The following is a 24953-nucleotide window of genomic DNA, read 5'->3' as shown; positions in this document are numbered from 1 at the left end:
TCTGCAATAAAATTCAGACTTATCTGAAGAGGCTTGTTACAGATATACAAAGCTAAAGTCAACTATTTATTCATAACATATAGAGGGCACAGACACAGATATTCAGAATATGTAAATAATCAAGGTGTGATAAAATGCTAAGGCACAACTGATCTGTGTTCTGGTACTCCAAACACTGATAACATGATATTCGTGCATAAACTAACAAAATAGTCTAATAATAAACACAACTGAAGTACACTTGCATGATGCAACATCCTTAATCAATAATTCAAAAGTCAAGATTCTTTGGAAGTTTTTCTCCCATGCAAACAGGGCCAGTATGTTTTACATTGGGATCTTCTTGGCTTCTGCTTACTGTCTCTGATAACTCTGGTGGCAAGTGAAGCCGTTCAATTGTTAACTTCCGTCTTTTAAGTTTGAAAACCCAGTCTGTAGAGTCTAGCATTGGTGGAACCATGCTGTTAATGGCAGCTAATTTAACTATATGAAAAAGTCCATGATAATCTTTGAACACTGGATTGGTTTCTTTGTCTGAGCCTTGAAATGATTCCAACCTTACCACAAAGTCAGATAATGTTTGCAAACGGAGTATCAGAGCTGGATCAGCAAAAAGGTGAGATGGGACAGTTACCATACATACTGAGAAGGATGTACGAACCAGTGCCCTCAGCATGTGCATGAAGGTGGTTAAATCATGCCACCGATGATCCCTCTCCTGGTGACCAAACTCCCAACCCCAGAGTGGGGACCCCATTGAATGTAAGGCCAAACGCATCACATTGGTTTTAGCTTTCTTGCTTGAAGTTGACAGGTTTCCTGCCTCTATTCTCTTCCTGATATACTGTAAAAGTGACCAGTAGTTATCATTCTTTAAAATTCCCTTCCCATCCTCTCTCTCTGTTCCATTCCAGAGTGTCAGATCAATACAAGAAAGAAGTCCTGCATCCATTGATTTTGTCAGGTCATAGTTATGGCCAAATCTGTTATTGTGAAAAGTTGTAGGCTGGGTCACTTGAGTCTGATATCTCCAGGCAATTGTCATTTGCTTGTCTGCAGCAGATTTGGGAGATTCATCTGGCTCTGTGTCCGTTGAAGCTGGTAAGTCTTCCATGATCACCTTTGGGTGTAAATCTAGACTGGCTAACATTAGTATGTGATCATTCATCACACCTTCAGCAAGAAAATACTTTAATAACAGTTTGCTGTATACATCATACTTGTCTTGTTCTATAAGAATGATTGTACCAACAGGAAGGCCACCTCCAACAAGGTAATCCAGTGAAGGTATTCCAGATGAAAGCAATAACTGAGAGTTGTGGATGGATGGGCGAGTTCCGGGAATGGAAACTATTTTGGCCTTCCCTCTCTTCTGAAAGCTGCTTGTTCCACCTGTTCCTGACATCTGGAAAAACAGGATATTTTAACAAGATAATAACAGCATTTGATCTACAGGTACCTGTGATATAATGTAACATTCTTTTCTCTCTCATACTTCATTGTTTCCTGCATTAGTGAAGTAGCACAAGGAACATACAAATATATGGCAAAGGATTGCAAAGTCTGTAAAAAAATAAATAAGAATGAAGTAAATAATCCAACAGTTAATGAAAGAAAATTATGATTAGCAGTAATACAAACAAACAAGCATGGTAGTCTTATTCCAGTACCTGAATAAAATGACAAAAAATGATGTCACACAAAAGATAATACACCATAAAGAGAGATATACTATGGTTTAGAAAACAATGTTTGAATACAAAAAGAGAAAAGAAGATGACAGAAACATTTGCAACAAACAGATAAAAGAATAAGATATGCAAACTAAAAAGTAATGGGGCCACATAGAAGGAAGAGAGATTGAGGAAAGAGAAATAATCTAAAGCAAGGATCAAAACACAAAAGTACTGTTTGCTTACATGAACTAAGAAAGTTACAAGAAGTCAGAGACTGACCCATTTAAGAAAGATGATAATTAAGTAAATAACTCCAAAAGACCATATTAAATGTCAATCAACATGCATCAAGTCCAAACGAGAATTATAAATTTGATGAAATATTCAACAATTATGATGATCATGCAATCTATTGGTGAAACAATCTATCAGTTTAAAGAAAACCCAGTATCATGGAATTCCAATTTTTCGAAAAAAAGATGAAAGAAACTAAAACCAAAACTCTTACAATGTTGGTCATACAGAACATAGGGCAATCAGTTATAGGGGATATACACAAAATGGCACATACAACATCTTTAACAATAAAGGAACTAAGAAGTTGCCAAAACAATACAGACCCGTCAGCCTGATCACATATAATTAAAGTATTCAACAGAGTGATAAACATACAACTAAGTAGCTTAATTCAAATGAACTCAAAAGGAAAAGACAGCACAGATTTGTTCCCGGTAAAAGAATACAAACGCAAATGTTAGCTCAATATGATGACACACATGAAATACTGATAGAGGACTGAGCCTTTGAGGGAATATCCTCACTTGGCCTCCTTCTCTGTTCCTTCTTTTGGAAAAAAAAAAGGGAGGAGAGGATTTCCAGTCCCCCCTTTCCTCTTTTAGTCGCCTTCTACAACACGCAGGAAAATTCTTTCTCCCCTATCCCCAGCGATAATATATATATATATATATATATATATGTATATATATATATATATATATATATATATATATATATATATATATATATATATATATATATATATATATTTTTTTTGCTTTGTCGGTCTCCCGCGTTTGCGAGGTAGCGCAAGGAAACAGACGAAAGAAATGGCCCAACCCACCCCCATACACACGTATATACATACACGTCCACACACGCAAATATACATACCTACACAGCTTTCCATGGTTTACCTCAGACGCTTCACATGCCCTGATTCAATCCACTGACAGCACGTCAACCCCGGTATACCACATCGATCCAATTCACTCTATTCTTGCCCTCCTTTCACCCTCCTGCATGTTCAGGCCCCGATCACACAAAATCTTTTTCACTCCATCTTTCCACCTCCAATTTGGTCTCCCAGTTCTCCTTGATCCCTCCACCTCCGACACATATATCCTCTTGGTCAATCTTTCCTCACTCATTCTCTCCATGTGCCCAAACCATTTCAAAACACCCTCTTCTGCTCTCTCAACCATGCTCTTTTTATTTCCACACATCTCTCTTACCCTTACGTTATTTACTCGATCAAACCACCTCACACCACACATTGTCCTCAAACATCTCATTTCCAGCACATCCACCCTCCTGCGCACAACTCTATCCATAGCCCATGCCTCGCAACCATACAACATTGTTGGAACCACTATTCCTTCAAACATACCCATTTTTGCTTTCCGAGATAATGTTCTCGACTTCCACACATTCTTCAAGGCTCCCAGGATTTTCGCCCCATCCCCCACCCTATGATCCCCTTCCGCTTCCATGGTTCCATCCGCTGCCAGATCCACTCCCAGATATCTAAAACACTTTACTTCCTCCAGTTTTTCTCCATTCAAACTTACCTCCCAATTGACTTGACCCTCAACCCTACTGTACCTAATAACCTTGCTCTTATTCACATTTACTCTTAACTTTCTTCTTTCACACACTTTACCAAACTTAGTCACCAGCTTCTGCAGTTTCTCACATGAATCAGCCACCAGCGCTGTATCATCAGCGAACAACAACTGACTCACTTCCCAAGCTCTCTCATCCCCAACAGACTTCATACTTGCCCCTCTTTCCAAAACTCTTGCATTCACCTCCCTAACAACCCCATCCATAAACAAATTAAACAACCATGGAGACATCACACACCCCTGCCGCAAACCTACATTCACTGAGAACCAATCACTTTCCTCTCTTCCTACACGTACACATGCCTTACATCCTCGATAAAAACTTTTCACTGCTTCTAACAACTTGCCTCCCACACCATATATTCTTAATACCTTCCACAGAGCATCTCTATCAACTCTATCATATGCCTTCTCCAGATCCATAAGTATTTCTCACATACATTCTTCAAAGCAAACACCTGATCCACACATCCTCTACCACTTCTGAAACCACACTGCTCTTCCCCAATCTGATGCTCTGTACATGCCTTCACCCTCTCAATCAATACCCTCCCATATAATTTACCAGGAATACTCAACAAACTTATACCTCTGTAATTTGAGCACTCACTCTTATCCCCTTTGCCTTTGTACAATGGCACTATGCACGCATTCCGCCAATCCTCAGGCACCTCACCATGAGTCATACATACATTAAATAACCTTACCAACCAGTCAATAATACAGTCACCCCCTTTTTTAATAAATTCCACAGAAATACCATCCAAACCTGCTGTCTTGCTGGCTTTCATCTTCCGCAAAGCTTTTACTACTTCTTCTCTGTTTACCAAATCATTTTCCCTAACCCTCTCACTTTGCACACCACCTCGACCAAAACACCCTATATCTGCCACTCTATCATCAAACACATTCAACAAACCTTCAAAATACTCACTCCATCTCCTTCTCACATCACCACTACTTGTTATCACCTCCCCATTTGCGCCCTTCACTGAAGTTCCCATTTGCTCCCTTGTCTTATGCACTTTATTTACCTCCTTCCAGAACATCTTTTTATTCTCCCTAAAATTTAATGATACTCTCTCACCCCAACTCTCATTTGCCCTCTTTTTCACCTCTTGCACCTTTCTCTTGACCTCCTGTCTCTTTCTTTTATACATCTCCCACTCAATTGCATTTTTTCCCTGCAAAAATCGTCCATATATATATATATATATATATATATATATATATATATATATATATATATATATATATATATATATATATATCTTTCTTTTTCTTTCATACTATTCGCCATTTCCCGCATTAGCAAGGTAGCGTTAAGAACAGAGGACTGGGCCTATGAGGGAATATCCTCACCTGGCCCCCTTCTCTGTTCCTTCATGTGAGAAACTGCAGAAGCTGGTGACTGAGTTTGGTAAAGTGTGTGGAAGAAGAAAGTTAAGAGTAAATGTGAATAAGAGCAAGGTTATTAGGTACAGTAGGGTTGAGGGTCAAGTCAATTGGGAGGTGAGTTTGAATGGAGAAAAACTGGAGGAAGTGAAGTGTTTTAGATATCTGGGAGTGGATCTGGCAGCGGATGGAACCATGGAAGCGGAAGTGGATCATAGGGTGGGGGAGGGGGCGAAAATTCTGGGGGCCTTGAAGAATGTGTGGAAGTCGAGAACATTATCTCGGAAAGCAAAAATGGGTATGTTTGAAGGAATAGTGGTTCCAACAATGTTGTATGGTTGCGAGGCGTGGGCTATGGATAGAGTTGTGCGCAGGAGGATGGATGTGCTGGAAATGAGATGTTTGAGGACAATGTGTGGTGTGAGGTGGTTTGATCGAGTGAGTAACGTAAGGGTAAGAGAGATGTGTGGAAGTAAAAAGAGCGTGGCTGAGAGAGCAGAAGAGGGTGTTTTGAAGTGGTTTGGGCACATGGAGAGGATGAGAGGAATACCATCCCCCTCCCCCCTCATGTGTGCGAGGTAGCACTAGGAAAAGACAACAAAGGCCCCATTCGTTCACACTCAGTCTCCAGCTGTCACGCAATAATGCCCGAAACCACAGCTCCCTTTCCACATCCAGGCCCCACACAACTTTCCATAGTTTACCCCAGACTCTTCACATGCCCTGATTCAATCCACTGACAGCACGTCAACCCGGTATACCACATCGATCCAATTCACTCTATTCCTTGCCTGCCTTTACCCTCCAGCATGTTCAGGCCCCGATCACACAAAATCTTTTTCACTCCATCTTTCCACCTCCAATTTGGTCTCCCACTTCTCCTCGTTCCCTCCACCTCCTACACATATATCCTCTTGGTCAATCTTTCCTCACTCATTCTCTCCATGTGCCCAAACCATTTCAAAACACCCTCTTCTGCTCTCTCAACCACGCTCTTTTTATTTCCACACATCTCTCTTACCCTTACGTTACTTACTCGATCAAACCACCTCACACCACATATTGTCCTCAAACATCTCATTTCCAGCACATCCATCCTCGTGCGCACAACTCTATCCATAGCCCACGCCTCGCAACCATACAACATTGTTGGAATCACTATTCCTTCAAACATACCCATATATATATATATATATATATATATATATATATATATATATATATATATATATACATATATATATATATATATATATATATATATATATATATATATATATATATATATATATATATATATATATACATATATATATATATATATATATATATATATATATATATATATATATATATATATATATATATAAGGGGAGGAGGGGGCCCAACCCACCCCCATACACATGTATATACATACACATCCACACACGCAAATATACATACCCATACATCTCAATGTACACATATATATACACACACAGACACATACATATATACACATGCACACAATTCACACTGTCTGCCTTTATTCATTCCCATCGTCACCTCGCTACACATGGAATAACATCCCCCTCCCCCCTCATGTGTGCGAGGTAGCGCTAGGAAAAGACAACAAAGGCCTCATTCGTTCACACTCAGTCTCTAGCTGTCATGTAATAATGCACCGAAACCACAGCTCCCTTTCCACATCCAGGCCCCAAAGAACTTTCCATGGTTTACCCCAGACGCTTCACATGCCCTGATTCAATCCATTGACATATATATATATATATCCCTGGGGATAGGGAAGAAAGAATACTACCCACGTATTCCCCACGTGTCTTGGAAGGCAACTAAAGGGGATGGGAGCGGGGGGCTAGAAACCCTCCCCTCCTTGTATTCTAACTTTCTAAAAGGGGAAACAGAAGAAGGAGTCATGCGGGAAGTGCTCATCCTCCTTGAAGGCTCAGTTTGGGGTGTCTAATTGTGTGTGGATGTAACCAAGATGAGAAAAAAGGAGAGATAGGTAGTATGTTTGAGGAAAGGAACCTGGATGTTTTGGCTCTGAGTGAAACGAAGCTCAAAGGTAAAGGGGAAGAGTGGTTTGGGAATGTTTTGGGAGTAAAGTCAGGGGTTGGTGAGAGAAAAGGAGCAAAGGAAGGAGTAGCACTACTCCTGAAACAGTTGTGGGAGTATCTGATAAGAGTGTAAGAAAGTAAACTCTAGATTGATATAGGTAAAACTGAAAGTGGATTGAGAGAGATGGGTGATTACTGGTGCCTATGCACCTGGGCATGAGAAGAAACATCATGAGAGGCAAGTGTTTTGGGAGCAGCTGAGGCAAGTGTTTTGGGAGCAGCTGAGTAAGTGTGTTAGCAGTTTTGATGCATGAGACTGAGTTATAGTGAAGGGTGATTTGAATGCAAAGTTGAGTAATGTGGCAGTTGAGGGAATAATTGGTGTACATGGGGTGTTCAGTGTTGCAAATGGAAATGGTGAAGAGCTTGAAGATTTGTGAGCTGAAAAAGGACTGGTGATTGGGAATACCTGGTTCAAAAAGAGAGATATACATAAGTATACATGTGTAAGTAGGAGATAAGGCCAGAAAGCATTATTGGATTATGTATTAATTGATAGGCGCGTGAAAGAGAAACCTCTGGATGTTAATGTGCTGAGAGGTGCAACTGGAGGGATGTCTGATCATTATCTTGTGGAGGCAAAGGTGAAGATTTGTAGAGGTTTTCAGAAAAGAAGAGAGAATGTTGGGGTGAAGAGAGTGGTGAGATTAAGTGAGCTTGGGAAGGAGACTTGTGTGAGGAAGTACCATAGAGAGACTGCAGAATGGAAAAAGGTGAAAGCAAAGGGTGTAAGGGGAGTGTGGGAGGAATGGGATGTATTTAGGGGAGCAGTAATGGCTTGCACAAAAGATGCATGTGGTATGAGAAGCATGGGAGGTGGGCAGATCAGAAAGGGTAGTGAGTGGTGGGATGAAGAAGTAAGATTATCATTGAAAGGAAAGAGAGAGGCATTTGGACGAGTTTTGTGAGGAAATAGTGCAAATGACTGGGAGATGTACAAATGAAAGAGGCAGGAGGTCAAGAGAAAGGTGCAAGAGGTGAAAAAGAGGGCAAATGAGAGTTGGGGTGAGAGAGTATCATTAAATTTTAGGGAGAATAAAAAGATGTTTTGGAAGGAGGTAGATAAAGTGCGTAAGACAAGAGAACAAATGGGAGCATCGGTGAAGAGGGCTAATGGGGAGGTAATAACATGTAGAGGTGATGCGAGAGGGAGATGGAGTGAGTATTTTGAAGGTTTGTTGAATGTGTTAGATGATAGAGTGTCAGATATAGGGTTTTTTGGTCGAGGTGGTGTGCGAAGTGAGAGGGTCAGGGAGAATGGTTTGGTAAACAGAGAAGAGGTAGTGAAAGCTTTGCGGAAGATGAAAGCCGGCGAGGCAGCGGGTTTGTATGGTATTACAGTGGAATTTATCAAAAATGGGGGTGACTGAGCAGAGGAGAGTGGATGTGCTGGAAATGAGATGTTTGAGGACAATATGTGGTGTGAGGTGGTTTGATCGAGTAAGTAATAATAGGGTAAGAGAGATGTGTGGTGATAAAAAGAGTGTGGTTGTGAGAGAGCATAAGAGGGTGTTTTGATATGGTTTGGTCACATGGAAAGAATGAGTGAGGAAAGATTGACCAAGAGGATATGTGTCAGAGGTGGAGGGAACAAGGAGAAGTGGGAGACCAAATTGGAAGTGGAAAGATGGAGTGAAAGAGATTTTGAGTGATTGGGGCCTGAACATGCAGGAGGGTGAAGGGCAAGCAAGGAATAGAGTGAATCGGAACGATGTGGTATAACGGGGTTGATGTTCTGTCAATGGATTGAACCAGGGCATGTGAAGCATCAGGGGTAAACCATGGAAAGTCCTGTGGGGCCTGGATGTGGAAAGGGAGCTGTGGTTTTGGTGCATTATTACATGACAGCTAGAGACTGAGTGTGAACGAATGTGGCCTTTGTTGTCTTTTCCTAGCACTACCTCGCACCCATGAGGGGGGAGGAGGTTGTTATTTCATGTGTGGTGGGGTGGCAATGGGAATGAATAAAGGCAGACAGTATGAATTATGTACATGTGTATATATTTATCTGTTGAGATGTATAGGTATGTATATTTGCATGTGTGGACATGTATGTATATACATGTGTATGTGGGTGGGTTGGACCATTTCTCTCGTCTGTTTCCTTGCGCTATGTCACTAGCACGGGAGACAGCGACAAAGCAAATAAATATATATATTTTTTATTTGTTTATTTATTTTGCTTTGTCGCTATCTCCCGCGTTAACGAGGTAGCGCAAGGAAACAGACGAAAGAAATGGCCCAACCCACTCACATACACATGTATATACATACACGTCCCCACACGCAAATATACATACCTATACATCTCAATGTACATATATATATATATATACACACACAGACATATACATATATACAAATGTACATAATTCATACTGTCTGCCTTTATTCATTCCCATTGCCACCTCGCCATACATGGAATAACAACCCCCCTCCCCCCTCATGTGTGCGAGGTAGCACTAGCAAAAGACATCAAAGGCCCCATTCGTTCACACTCAGTCTCTAGCTGTCATGTAATAATGCACCGAAACCACAGCTCCCTTTCCACATCCAGGCCCCACACAACTTTCCATGGTTTACCCCAGACGCTTCATATGCCCTGGTTCAATCCACTGACAGCATGTCGACCCCGGTATACCACATCATTCCAATTCACTCTATTCCTTGCCTGCCTTTCACCCTCCTGCATGTTCAGGCCCTGCTCACACAAAATCTTTTTCACTCCATCTTTCCATCTCCAATTTGGTCTCCCACTTCTCGTTCCCTCCACCTCCGACACATATATCCTCTTCGTCAATCTTTCCTCACTCATTCTCTCCATGTGACCAAACCATTTCAAAACACTCTCTTCTGCTCTCTCAACCATACTCTTTTTATTTCCACACATCTCTCTTACCCTTACATTACTTACTCGACCAAACCACCTCACACCACATATTGTCCTCAAACATCTCATTTCCAGCACATCCACCCTCCTGCGCACAACTCTATCCATAGCCCACGCCTCGCAACCATACAACATTGTTGGAACCACTATTCCTTCAAACATACCCATTTTGGCTCTCCGAGATAATGTTCTCGACTTCCACACATTCTTTAAGGCTCCCAGAATTTTCGCCCCCTCCCCCACCCTATGATTCACTTCTGCTTCCATGGTTCCATCCGCTGCCAGATCCACTCCCAGATATCTAAAACGCTTTACTTCCTCCAGTTTTTCTCCATTCAAACTTACCTCCCAATTGACTTGACCCTCAACCCTACTGCACCTAATAACCTTGCTCTTATTCACATTTACTCTTAACTTTCTTCTTTCACACACTTTACCATACGCAGTTAATAGTGGATTTGGCAGCAGATGGAAAAATGGAAGTGGAAGTGAGTCACTGGGTGGGGGAGGGGGCGAAAGTTCTGGGAGCATTGAAGAATGTGTGGAAGGCAAGAACGTTATCTCAAGAGAGCAAAAATGGGTATGTTTGATGGAATGTGGTTCCAACAATCTTATATGGTTTTGAAGCATGGGCTATAGATAGGGTTGTGCGGAGGAGGGTGGATGTGTAGGGAATGAGATGTTTGAGGACAATATGTGGTGTGAGGTGGTTTGATCGAGTAAGTAATGAAAGGGTAAGAGAGATGTGTAGTAAAGAAAAGTGTGGTTGAGAGAGCAGAAGAGTGTGTATTGAAATGGTTTGGTCACATGGAGAGAATGAAGGAGGAAAGATTGACAAAGAGGATATATGTGTCAGAGGTGGAGGGAACGAGGAGAAGTGGGAGACCAAATTGGAGGTGGAGGCAATGAGGAGAAGTGGGAGACCAAATTGGGGGCGGGGGGGAAGGATGGATTAAAAAAGATTTTGAGTGATCGGGGCCTGAACATACAGGAGGGCAAGAAGCATACACAACATGTATTTAGTGATTTATTCGGTGAGGAGGGTTTAAGTGGTGTGAAGTAAGGGTTACTGGGAAGTGGGTTGTCAATGCCCCCCTCTGAAATATCCAATTCAACAACTTCTCATCCTGGCAGTCATGGAGAAGTTTTGTAAAACTTTTTAAAAAAGCTATCTAATTCTAGAAGAGTGCCATGTCTCCTTCTTACTCTATTAAGCTGCATGTAGCTTGATGTAAGATCTTTGAGCCCCTAGAGTGGGGGTGTATTATATTTTCAGCAAAAGATCTATAAGCCCTCCAGTGTGAGTTCATTATACTTTTGAAGTCATGGAACCCTCTCAGTCTCACAAAATACACCATGGATCCCCATCACACTTTCATGGAACCATACAGTTCCATGAAAGTCAATTTCAAAACTCCTGCTCTAAGCACATTCAAAGATGGGATCTGTATCTTGTGGTCAAACACTTCTAACCCCATGTCTGTAAAATGAGGGGGTAGATGTTTCTGTCCTTTCTTCTTGAATTTTTCTTCACTAACTGCATCTTTTTAATATTTGAAACTACAATCAGCAGTTACAAGCCATTAAATGAATTTGTGCTCAAACTCTCAGCTATTGTAAATAAATATCAGTCTATGAACAGTCACTATAGTTTGCATGACTGTATGCCAACACCATTTATTTCCCTTTAGCCAATTCAACTTTACTGGTGCCAAAGAAACAACTTACAGATTTGGAGGAAATGGATATTTTTGTATTTACATTTAGTGAAAATGATTTAGACTGGTTTTACAAGATTTGAGACTTTATTTTTTCCTAGGATAATGAGCAAGAGATAATGGGGAAGATCGAAGAAAGTTTGGAGCATCAAACCAAATGAAACTGACTTGCTACATTTATACTTCTATACATAAGTTTATGAAAAGTTTTCCTCATTACTTATAGTAGACACAGTAAATCATCAGTACTTGCTATAGTAAAATATAGAATTTCATATAAAACTTGACTGCACACATGCTTATCATTGCAGATATATTACCTGTTGTAAGTGTTCAATGTGGATTCTCATATATTACCATGCTTCATATTGTCAGTATTATTCATATTGCCAATGTTAACTACAGTTTTCCTCTCTCTTATAACTCTACCACAAATGAGTTTTCTAATACTGAAAGATCAGCTTCAAGAGTAGATAAGGAAAATCCCACATTCTTAAATCACTTTTTACAATAATTGGAATGATTTCAAAAAAACAGAACACAGGTGGTAACCCTTTAACATGTGTCCACCAATGGAAAAATTACCCAAAAATGCTCTAGACATAGCTAGGTATGTATCCATGGGGGGTGGACACAATAAACTTAACAATAATGATGATATTTATATTATCCTTGTAACCTTAAGGCCTGATGCACACTATGGCTCCACCACTTACACTCATATACACTTACTGCTCTGCCCATGCTCACCCAAGCAATGGTCATCCCAGTAAGCTCTTGTAGCAGGCTGTCTAGTGAGTACATTTGGCAATGGTCATCCCAGTCAGTTCTTGTCTCAGGCTGTCTAGTGTGAGTGCACTTGGCAACGGTCATCCCAGTCAGTTCTTGTCTCAGGCTGTCTAGTGTGAGTGCATTTGGCAATGGCCATCCCAGTCAGTTCTTGTTGCAGGCTGTCCAATGTGAGAGCATTTGGCAATGGTCATCCCAATCAGTTCTTGTTGCAGGCTGTCTAATGTGAGAGCATTTGGCAATGGTCATCCCAGTCAGTTCTTGTTGCAGGCTGTCTAGTGTGAGTGCACTTGGCAATGGTCATCCCAGTCAGTTCTTGTCTCAGGCAGTCTCGTGTGAGGGCACTTGGCAACGGTCACTCCAGTTAGTTCTTGTTGCAGGCTGTCTAGTGTGAGTGCACTTGGCAATGGTCATCCCAGTCAGTTCTTGTCTCAGGCAGTTTCGTGTGAGCACACTTGGCAATGGTCATCCCAGTCAGTTCTTGTTGCAGGCTGTCTAGTGTGAGTGCACTTGGCAATGGTCATCCCGGTCAGTTCTTGTCTCAGGCAGTCTCATGTGAGCGCACTTGGCAATGGTTATTCCAGTTAGTTCTTGTTGCAGGCTGTCTAGTGTGAGTGCACTTGGCAATGGTCATCCCAGTCAGCTCTTGTTGCAGGCTGTCCAGGTGTCAGTGCACTTGGCAATGGTCATTCCAATCAGCTCTTGTTGTAGGCTGTCTAGTGTCAGTGCACTTGGCAATGGGAGATGATGGATTCTTCTTCATCTGAGTTGGCTATGATCACCATACCCCTGGACGAAGAGGAAAATTGAGGGGGGGGGATGAATTTCCCACCCTCTATCCTCATCTGATTGATGATGATGATGAGCAAATTCGACCATAAAGCCATATGGTTTGTTTCTTGGGGCATGATCATAGGGAAGGAGGGATGGAGAGACAGCCTCCCACCTCACTAATGATGACTGGGCCAAGACTGGAATGAAAGCATTGGGTAATACACACTGTTGCTCTGGCTCTAGTCACGGTCCACTCAAAATATCTTACTGTTGCTTGCACATGATTGAAACGAGAGCAAAATGTGAGCATGCATGACCCCATGGAAATACATGTAACAATATTCAACCGGAGCAGGAGTGAACTACAAGCAGAGCTATGGTGTCCATCAGGCCTTATATTCTCTCAAAAGGAAAAATATGTGTATATATAAAAATATAGTTAACTGTTTCAGTGATGATGCCAGTGATCACTTAAGAAAAACAATGATATATGTTTATAGCAGAATATCTTTCTCCATTTGCAAAACCATATCATATAATCAAATCATATAATGTCATCACCAATCCTGTTATTATTTCTCCTGAATTAATTTTCAGTAAAAAACTAGTCATGAATATCTTACTTCTATAGAGGAGGTGTATTCATGCCCATATGAGTTTCAGTAACTTTAGTATAGTATTCAATCCGAATAACTTAAAAGGTGCCAAGTTCTCTCAGGTAGAATCATTGCATGTTCTAGTTTATATGTTGGTGAGTTCACAACAGGCTCCCAGACCAAATCCCCTTAAACTGTAATGTATTCACTTCAATATTCCTTGATTTTATACACCCCATTACCACTTTAACCCTAAATTTTCTTTGATCTTCATACCCTTTCCTCCCCATCACCACTTTAACCCCACATTTTCCTTGATCTTCATACCCCTCCTCATAACCACTTTAAATTCCAGATTTTCCTTGCACTTCACACCCCTCCCAATTACCACTTTAACCACATATTTCTACTGATTTTTATACCCCTTCCCAAGATCAATTTCAACCCACATTTTCCTTGATTTTCATATCCCTCCCCATTATCACTTGAAACCCACATTTCCCTTAATTTTCATTATTAGTTTAACCCCATATATTCCTTGTTCGTCATACCACTCCCCATTACCATTTTCAGACTCACATTTTCCTTATTCTTTATACTCCTCATTATTACTTTAACCCTACACTTTTCTTGATCTTCACAACCCCTTGCCATTACCACTTGAGCCTCATTCATATTTTCTTGGGTCTTCATATGCTTCCCCATTACCACTTTAACCCCTCACTTACCTTGGCCTTCATACCCCTCGTCATTACCACTTTAACCTCATTTTCTTGATCTTCATACCCTTCACCATCACCGATTTAACCCCATATTTTCCTTGGTCTCCATACCTGAGCTGGGATTTGTGCGAGGCTTCCAATTCTCCTGGATTCTCTCCATCAAATCACATATTACACTAACCACCAAGATGGGATGTTGTACAAGGTCTCTGAATGTGAGGGCAAGAATGTGGCTGACGTTAGTGGCTCATGTACGAGACAGACACAGGAATAATGGACCTCTTCTTCCTCGTGATATGCTCACACAAAATGATTCACATTACCCAAAACATTTGGGTCTGCTCAACTTGAGATTCGGCTGAAACTTACAAATGTGGCAGTAAGTGATTCTATATTGCTTCGAAGAAGTTACATATTCTGCACAGTTCTTAAACCAAGCTCTAAGAGACAGGTTGGTGATAGGTCTGAATTATGATAAAAATACAAATTGGTAGGTTGGGTTAGGTTAGGCTAGGATTGGGGTCGGTTGGGTTAGGTTAGGTTAGGTTAGGGTCTGATATCCTACCTGGAATGTAGAATGTAGAATATTGAATGTTAAGTGTTAACGAAAGTGTTTGTACCCGATTAATGCGTTTGCCATCTTATTTCTTGTATCATATGTAGCTTTAATCCTATAGCGTTAATATAGCGTTATCCAGTGCACATAGTAAATATGATTGACGGACCTTCCAGATAGATTCTTGTAACATAAGAACTGGCGCGTGATCAAGTATATTCCTATGAGTCTGCGGGGAAAATGAAACACGATAAGTTGTGCACTTTCGTGTAATAATCACATCATCAGAGAGAAATGTAACGCTACCTCGCTAGTGCGGGAAATGGTGAACAGCATGATATATATATACACACACACACATATATATATATATATATATATATATATATATATATATATATATATATATATATATATATATATATATATATATATATATGGATGGGGTTGTTAGGGAGGTGAATGCAAGAGTTTTGGAAAGAGGGGCAAGTATGAAGTCTGTTGGGGATGAGAGAGCTTGGGAAGTGAGTCAGTTGTTGTTCGCTGATGATACATCGCTGGTGGCTGATTCATGTGAGAAACTGCAGAAGCTGGTGACTGAGTTTGGTAAAGTGTGTGAAAGAAGAAAGTTAAGAGTAAATGTGAATAAGAGCAAGGTAATTAGGTACAGTAGGGTTGAGGGTCAAGTCAATTGGGAGGTAAGTTTGAATGGAGAAAAACTGGAGGAAGTAAAGTGTTTTAGATATCTGGGAGTAGATCTGGCAGCGGATGGAACCATGGAAGCGGAAGTGGATCATAGGGTGGGGGAGGGGGCGAAAATCCTGGGAGCCTTGAAGAACGTGTGGAAGTCGAGAACATTATCTCGGAAAGCAAAAATGGGTATGTTTGAAGGAATAGTGGTTCCAACAATGTTGTATGGTTGCGAGGCGTGGGCTATGGATAGAATTGTGCGCAGGAGGATGGATGTGCTGGAAATGAGATGTTTCAGGACAATGTGTGGTGTGAGGTGGTTTGATCGAGTAAGTAACGTAAGGGTAAGAGAGATGTGTGGAAATAAAAAGAGCGTGGTTGAGAGAGCAGAAGAGGGTGTTTTGAAATGGTTTGGGCACATGGAGAGAATGAGTGAGGAAAGATTGACCAAGAGGATATATGTGTCGGAGGTGGAGGGAACGAGGAGAAGTGGGAGACCAAATTAGAGATGGAAAGATGGAGTGAAAAAGATTTTGTGTGATCGGGGCCTGAACATGCAGGAGGGTGAAAGGAGGGCAAGGAATAGAGTGAATTGGATCGATGTGGTATACAGGGGTTGACGTGCTGTCAGTGGATTGAATCAGGGCATGTGAAGCGTCTGGGGTAAACCATGGAAAGCTGTGTGGGGCCTGGATGTGGAAAGGGAGCTGTGGTTTCGGGCATTATTGCATGACAGCTAGAGACTGTGAACGAATGGGGCCTTTGTTGTTTTTTCCTGGCGCTACCCCGCACACATGAGGGGGGAGGGGGATGGTATTCCATGTGTGGCAGGGTGGCGATGGGAATGAATAAAGGCAGACAGTGTGAATTGTGTGCATGGGTATATATGTATGTGTCTGTGTGTGTATATATATGTGTACACTGAGATGTATAGGTATGTATATTTGCGTGTGTGGACGTGTGTGTATATACATGTGTATGGGGGTGGGTTGGGCCATTTCTTTCGTCTGTTTCCTTGCATTACCTCGCAAACGCGGGAGACAGCGACAAAGCAAAATAAAAAAAAATATAAATAATATAAATATAAATAAATATTAAGAATATATGGTGTGGGAGGAAAGTTGTTAGAAGCAGTGAAAAGTTTTTATCGAGGATGTAAGGCATGTGTACGTGTAGGAAGAGAGGAAAGTGATTGGTTCTCAGTGAATGTAGGTTTGCGGCAGGGGTGTGTGATGTCTCCATGGTTGTTTAATTTGTTTATGGATGGGGTTGTTAGGGAGGTAAATGCAAGAGTTTTGGAAAGAGGGGCAAGTATGAAGTCTGTTGGGGATGAGAGAGCTTGGGAAGTGAGTCAGTTGTTGTTCGCTGATGATACAGCGCTGGTGGCTGATTCATGTGAGAAACTGCAGAAGCTGGTGACTGAGTTTGGAAAAGTGTGTGGAAGAAGAAAGTTAAGAGTAAATGTGAATAAGAGCAAGGTTATTAGGTACAGTAGGGTTGAGGGTCAAGTCAACTGGGAGGTAAGTTTGAATGGAGAAAAACTGGAGGAAGTGAAGTGTTTTAGATATCTGGGAGTGGATCTGGCAGCGGATGGAACCATGGAAGCGGAAGTGGATCATAGGGTGGGGGAGGGGGCGAAAATCCTGGGGGCCTTGAAGAATGTGTGGAAGTCGAGAACATTATCTCGGAAAGCAAAAATGGGTATGTTTGAAGGAATAGTGGTTCCAACAATGTTGTATGGTTGCGAGGCGTGGGCTATGGATAGAGTTGTGCGCAGGAGGATGGATGTGCTGGAAATGAGATGTTTGAGGACAATGTGTGGTGTGAGGTGGTTTGATCGAGTGAGTAACGTAAGGGTAAGAGAGATGTGTGGAAATAAAAAGAGCGTGGTTGAGAGAGCAGAAGAGGGTGTTTTGAAGTGGTTTGGGCACATGGAGAGGATGAGTGAGGAAAGATTGACCAAGAGGATATATGTGTCGGAGGTGGAGGGAACAAGGAGAAGAGGGAGACCAAATTGGAGGTGGAAAGATGGAGTGAAAAAGATTTTGTGTGATCGGGGCCTGAGCATGCAGGAGGGTGAAAGGAGGGCAAGGAATAGAGTGAATTGGAGCGATGTGGTATACCGGGGTTGACGTGCTGTCAGTGGATTGAAGCAGGGCATGTGAAGCGTCTGGGGTAAACCATGGAAAGCTGTGTTGGTATGTATATTTGCGTGTGTGGACGTATGTATATACATGTGTATGGGGGGGGGGGGCATTTCTTTCGTCTGTTTCCTTGCGCTACCTCGCAAACGCGGGAGACAGCGACAACGTATAATAAAATAAAATAAAATAAATAAATAAAAAAGTTTCTTATCATCCTTAATGTGCAATAGATTCTCTACGTCATAGTATGTTTTTTACTCCACACAAAGACACGACAACATAAGCTAAATTTCCTGGTTTTGGCGGCTCTGAGTTGGAACAGTAAATCATAAGAGAGGGTTGCTACACTGTCTCCTGGGTGATGTCACTGGTGGGCGGCGCTCTGAAACATTAACAACAGATAGACTCCGCCTACTCATGACCTCACTTTGGCAGCCCTGCGTAGCTACTCTTTTATTATTTATTTACTGCTCCAACCCAATTCTGCCAAGAAATTTAGTTTATAATTTTGTATAGCCTTTCATTTTCTGTTCTCTTTCATATCCAGACAATATCTTAAAAACACGAAATCCAACAATATGTTAAATGTATTTTGATATATATTGAAGGTTATTTACTACTTATTAAGGCCGGTTTTCTCGTCTATTCGGAGGAATCAGCGAAAGGCGAGTCTTTACTGATTAAATAACATGAAACATAAAAGATTTACCTCATCATCCAATGTAGACGATGAACATCACAAGCCGAAAAAAATAGCATCAACATCTAAGAGCCTTACATAAGAAATTGAAATGCATATATTTTTTTTCATTATCTTTCATTTATCTACGTCACTACATAAGACAAAGCGATTTATACACCAGTATAAATTATATTTGGCAGGGAGATGGGACGAGCATTTTTGAACAGTAAATCATATGGATGGGTTGCTGCTTGGTCTCCCCGGTGAGGTCACCGGTAGGCGGAGCTCTGAAACAACATTACCAACTATCAACAGCGTGACTCCACCCACTCGTGACGTCACCTGGCAATGCCAAAGCTCTCTTATGAAATACTGTTTTAACCAGATCTGCCATAACGCTTCTAATAGCCCCGCCCCTCACCCCGACAACTGGCATCCAGACTCCGCCCACTAGTGACGTCACCTTGGTTATCCAGGTCAGTATCGCAACCGTCTTATGAATTACTGTTTGAAAGCAGATCTGCGAAAAATGCTCCCCGCAGCCGCCCGCCTACCCACGGCCCTCGTAACATTGGAAGGCCAACCCAGAAACTCTCTTATGATGCTGTCTTAATTCAGATCTGGCAAACTTGCTGAAAAACATACGTTACATGGTTATGTTACGTTATCTTAGGTTTTAGGTTATGTTAGGTTAGGTTAGGTTACACCCACATCAGTCCTCTTCAATACAATCGTCAATGCTCAAAATCTTTAGAACTTCGTCCACAATTTCCTTTACCCTCATCCTCCCTGGTAATTCACCAAGAGATATTTCACTTTCCACGGAGCAATTTTGACATTATTAATGTCATTCACGCCCATATATATTGATAACGGCAGCCTCAAAACAGACTAAACCAATCAGAGGTTATCTTTCTCCTTGTAGTAGGAAATACTAATCACACCCAGATGGGTATAGCTGGTCCCTGAGCTGTTGCTCTCGCGAGACCAAATAGTTAAATTCTCAGCACGAAAGATGTTTAGTGGTACTTCCCTTATCCTCAAATCCTTATACACAAGTAGGTAAGCATCTCAGACTTCCGATGGGGCTGAAAAAATTTGGAAGCTGACACAAAAGTTTTTATCAAGCCACTCTGTCCATCACACTCACTCACTGTTTATAAATGAGATTAAGGCTGAGAAAGAAGCGTAAGTCATCAAACTCTTCGCGTGACGACAGTGGCGACATATAGCAGCAATAGTCATTGGAATCACTTTAGTCAAGTAGTATATTCATAGATAACAGTTCTAGCAAAGGTATTGCTTTAGGCGTCGTCTACACCTTTTAACAAAACGAGCGACGTTCAAATCATGGCGCATAGCGGAACTCGCAGGTTTGACTCATCTTTTTCTATAGACAAGAGAGATCGCTTAAATATTCACTTATAAATTGCAAAATTCCATACATGAGTAGGCTATAAGAGAATTCATTTGATTTCCAGCGCAAGTATCATATGGTGTATTGTATCATCTCATGTGCATGTGTCCTTCATTTGGCAGTGGGAAAATATCATTTTTAGATTTACAGTCTTATATCTAAGCTAATCATTATACTCAATAACAGTGAATGCAAATATCAAAGGCATTACTGGTGTTAGAATTTCTTTTGTTTAGCTCTAAAATTACAAAGCTAATCTTTACACACACAGACGGCTATATATTTATGTCCTATTTTCAGTAAAATATATGTAAATCTACAGTGTACATGGATCTTGCCAAAATAAGCTTAAACTCACATATATACAAAATACAACAAAGATCGACTGTGGACGTTTGCCTTAAAATGATAGACATAGAAAATGGTAGAAATTAGTCATTGTAAAAAATGGTAAACTTTTTAGGGGTAACAAACACATGTTATGTATTTTATAGGGTTTAAGAAGTTGGGATACGTTACTCTATATATATTGACTTGTACATTTATTTACGTTTTATTTATATGCCATCGACATATAAATTAGGTAAGGTTAGGCCTGAAAACCATAAGAGTCTTGTCATACTTGTACGAATGCATGTGGAGTTCCTTGGTCGTAGGCGCCTTGGTTCTCCTTTTTGTTGTTGGTTTGTTAGACGACGGTACGGGGAGACCTAAGTTTATATCTCGGCGCCTCGGCAAGTACATGCATCCTGTCGCTCGGCCATGCGCGTGCGAATCGTAGTATTAGTGTTCGATCCCAATGCCGCCGCCGCAGCAACATCATCAGCGGCAGCTGCATTAGTAGTATCCTTCTTCAATGCCATTAGACCCAGTCTAATGATATCCTTGGTCTGTCTTTTCGAAGACATTCTTATCCATATGGAACCGTCATGGCCCCCGCTGCGGCACGGGGGAGACGACGCCTCACCGGTCATAGCTTTTTCCTATTGTCAGTGCTTCCTACCTTCCCCCGACGCTTCAATGCAGCACATTTCCTGAGAATTCCACAGGATGGGATTTTCTCCTTGTTTTAAAAAGGTGCGGGATGTTGTGGTGGCATCCGCTCCAGCCAATTGTTATGATGATGATTAAACGGTGATGATTAGACCAGAGCTTCTGCCTCGGCAAGTACATGCATCATGTCGCTTGACCGTGCGCGTGCGAATCGTAGGTCTTAGTGTTCTACACCAATGCCCCAGCAACAGCAAAGGGGGGAAATTGGGTAGAGTTGAGAGCTACAGTTGCTGCTCTAACCCATCCCAAATACGGATCAACCAAACCCTGATGTGCTGTATCGAACCGTTTCCATACAACTTGCGTATCAGCCTGGGTGCCGTGAGTGGCAGAGCAGATTCCTCACTGCGATCCACTAAGGTTTAACCCGGAAAAAGGTTAGGGGATTTGTCACGCCAATCGATGGCAAAAGCCCCTGCATAGTAGACATACAGATTAAGAGTTGTGTATTTCGTCACCGTAACTGGACCTCCTACGCTGAGATCGAAAGTGAGAGTGAGGAGGGGGAGGAGGAGGAGGCGGCTGGCTGGGTGTGTTTGTGCGTGGTATGGAATGCGAGAGCGCGCGGGAGGTAGATTAAGAGGAGTTGTGTATTTTGCCACCGTAACTGGACCTCCTACGCCGGCATCGAAAGTGAGAGTGAGGAGGAGGAGGCTGGCTGGGTGTGTGTGTTTGTGTTTTATGGAATGCGAGAGCGCGCCGGAGGTAGGGGGGGTCAGCCTTCCTCCTCCTCCGCCGTCACCCTCCCGCTCCCTCGCTCGCGTACGACGTCACTAAAACAACCGGCAATCTAGTGAGTGATGTCAAACTCCGCGAACGCAATGTGGGTCGATCGATAATGGTCCACTGATGTTCACCACCACCACCGTGTGTGAGGAAGGGAGGGAGGTGGGTCGGCCGCGCGTCATCGAAAGCGAGAGTGAGGAGGAGGTGGCTGGCTGGCTGGCTAGCTTGGTGTGTGTGGTATGAGCGCGGGGAGGGAGGAGATTCGGTCGCCGCCGCCGCCGCCGCTCTCTCGCTTAGGTTAGGTTTAACTCGGAGAAAGATTAGGGGATTTGTCACGCCTATTGATGGCAAAAGCCCCAACATAGTCGACATATAGATTAAGAGTTGTGTATTTCGCCACCGTAACTGGACCTCCTACGCCAGCACCGAAAGTGAGAGAGGAGGAGGAGGAGGAGGGGGAGGCTGGCTGGGTGTGTGTGTTTGTGTATTGGAATGCGAGAGCGCGCGGGAGGGTGGGGGGGCGTCCGGCCCTCTCCCCCGCCGCCGCCACCCGCCCGTTCCCTCGCTCGCGCACTACTTACTAAAACAACAACCGGCAATCTAGTGAGTGATGTCAAACTCCGCGGACGCAATGTGAGTCGATCGATAATAGGCCACTGATGTTCACCACCACCACCGTGTGTGAGGAAGGGAGGGAGGTGGGTCGGCCGCACGTCATCGAAAGCGAGAGTGAGAAGGTGACTGTCTGTCTGGCTGGCTCGGTGTGTGTGGTATGCGCCCGGTGAGGGAGGAGGGTTGGCCGCCGCCGTTGCCGCCGCTCTCGCTTGTTGTCAGGTAGGTTAGGCTAGGTTAGGTTAGGTTAGGTTAGGTCGAGGTGGTGTGCCAAGTGAGAGGGTTAGGGAGAATGATTTGGTAAACATAGGTAGTAAAAGCTTTGCGGGAGATGAAAGCCGGCAAGGCGGCGGATTTTGGATGGTATAGCAGTGGAATTTATTAAAAAAGGGAGTGACTGTATTGTTGACTGGTTGGTAAGGCTATTTAATGTATGTATGATTCATGGTGAGGTGCCTGAGGATTGGCGGAATGCTTGCATAGTGCCATTGTACAAAGGCAAAGGGGATAAAAGTGAGTGCTCAAATTACAGAGGTATAAGTTTGCTGAATATTCCTGGGAACTTATATGGGAGGGTATTAATTGAGAGGGCGAAGGCATGTACAGAGCATCAGATTGGGGAAGAGCAGTGTGGTTTCAGAAGTGGTAGAGGATGTGTGGATCAGGTGTTTGCTTTGAAGAATGTATGTGAGAAATACTTGGAAAAGCAAATGGATTTGTATTTGGCATTTATGGATCTGGAGAAGGTATATGACAGAGTTGATAGAGATGCTCTGTGGAAGGTATTAAGAATATATGGTGTGGGAGGCAAGTTGTTAGAAGCAGTGAAAAGTTTTTATCGAGGATGTAAGGCATGTGTACGTGTAGGAGGAGATGAAAGTGATTGGTTCTAAGTGAATGTATGTTTGCGGCAGGGGTGTGTGATGTCTCCATGGTTGTTTAATTTGTTTATGGATGGGGTTGTTAGGGAGGTGAATGCAAGAGTTTTGGAAAGAGGGGAAAGTATGCAGTCTGTTGTGGATGAGAGAGCTTGGGAAGTGAGTCAGTTGTTGTTCGCTGATGATACAGCGCTGGTAGCTGATTCATGTGAGAAACTGCAGAAGCTGGTAACTGAGTTTGGTAAAGTGTGTGAAAGAAGAAAGCTGAGAGTAAATATGAATAAGAGCAAGGTTATTAGGTACAGCAGGGTTGAGGGACTAGTCAACTGGGAGGTAAGTTTGAATGGAGAAAAACTGGAGGAACTGAAGTGTTTTAGATATCTGGTAGTGGATTTAGCAGCGGATGGAACCATAAAAGCGGACGTGAATCAAAGGGTGCGGGAGGGGCGAAAGTTCTGGGAGCGTTGAAGAATGTGTGGAAGGCAAAAACATTATCTTGGAAAGCAAAAATGGGTATGTTTGAAGGAATAGTGGCTCCAACAATGTTATATGGTTGTGAGGCGTGGGCTTTAGATAGAGTTGTGCGGAGGAGGTTGGACGTGCTAGAAATGAGTTGTTTGAGGACAATATGTGGTGTAAGGTGGTTTAATCGAGTAAGTAATAATAGGGCAAGAGAAATGTATGGTAATAAAAAGAGTGTGGTTGAGAGAGCAGAAGAGGGTGTTTTGAAATGGTTTGGTCACATGGAGAGAATGAGTAAGGAAAGATTGACAAAGAGGATATATGTGTCAGAGGTGGAGGGAATGAGGAGAAGTGGGAGACCAAATTGGAGGTGGAAAGATGGAGTGAAAAAGATTTTGAGCGATCGGGGCCTGAACATGCAGGAGGGTGAAAGGCGTGCAAGGAATAAAGTGAATTGGAACGATGTGGTATACCGGGGTCGACGTGCTGTCAATGGATTGAACCAGGGCATGTGAAGCGTCTCGGTAAACCATGGAAAGTTGTGTGGGGCCTGGATGTGGAAAGGGAGCTGTGGTTTCGGTGCATTATTACATGACAGCTAGAGACTGAGTGTGAACGAATGTGGCCTTTGTTGTCTTTTCCTTGCGCTACCTCGCGCATATAAGGGGGGAGGGGGTTGTTATTTCCTGTGTGGCGGGGTGGGGATGGGAATGAATAAAGGCAGACGTTATGAATTATGTACATGTGTATATATGTATATGTCTGTGTGTGTGTATATATATGTATACGTTGAGATGTATAGGTATGTATATTTGCTTGTGTGGACGTGTATGTGTGTGGGTTGGGCCATTTTTTCTTGTTTCCTTGCGCTACCTCGCTAACGCGGGAGACAGCGACAAAGCAAAATAAATAAAAGAATAAAAATAGATAGTATTGTAGCTTATGATCGTCCAGCATGCTCGCTGGTTAGGAGTCAACCTGAAAGATGACATGGTTTTTTTGAGGAGGCAGATGTTATGTATTTAATTTTTTGTACCTTGAAAAAGAATGTTTTTGTTTTGTATAACGTCCCTCAATATACCGTTAACTTTTCTCTTACAGACTTAAAGAATGTTATAAATTTTCTATACTTTTATTGTCACTGACTTTATT

At 42.3% G+C, this 24953-nt stretch overlaps 1 protein-coding gene across 4 annotated transcripts; it reads right to left on the bottom strand.

Annotated features, from left to right (window-relative positions):
- Positions 1 to 53: 53 nt before the first annotated feature.
- Elp4 (Elongator complex protein 4) lies at positions 54 to 15393 on the bottom strand. 4 transcript variants are annotated; one of them, XM_071675389.1, is made up of 2 exons: positions 15307 to 15393; positions 54 to 1405 (listed from the first exon to the last, which is right to left on the bottom strand). In XM_071675389.1, the coding sequence occupies exons 1-2, from the start codon at positions 15328 to 15330 to the stop codon at positions 272 to 274; spliced, it is 1158 nt and encodes a 385-aa protein (XP_071531490.1). In that variant the 5' UTR covers positions 15331 to 15393; the 3' UTR covers positions 54 to 271. The 4 variants fall into 4 exon arrangements, with proteins under 4 accessions (XP_071531490.1, XP_071531494.1, XP_071531493.1 ...); XM_071675393.1 differs by lacking the exon at positions 15307 to 15393 and adding an exon at positions 15147 to 15294; XM_071675392.1 differs by lacking the exon at positions 15307 to 15393 and adding an exon at positions 14951 to 15099.
- Positions 15394 to 24953: the final 9560 nt, after the last annotated feature.

This window comes from Panulirus ornatus, chromosome 21 (assembly GCF_036320965.1).
Source record: "Panulirus ornatus isolate Po-2019 chromosome 21, ASM3632096v1, whole genome shotgun sequence".
In the NCBI taxonomy this organism is placed as follows: Eukaryota; Metazoa; Arthropoda; class Malacostraca; order Decapoda; family Palinuridae; genus Panulirus; species Panulirus ornatus.
Note: the sequence above shows the minus strand (reverse complement) of the source record. Positions and strands in the feature narration are given on the sequence as shown.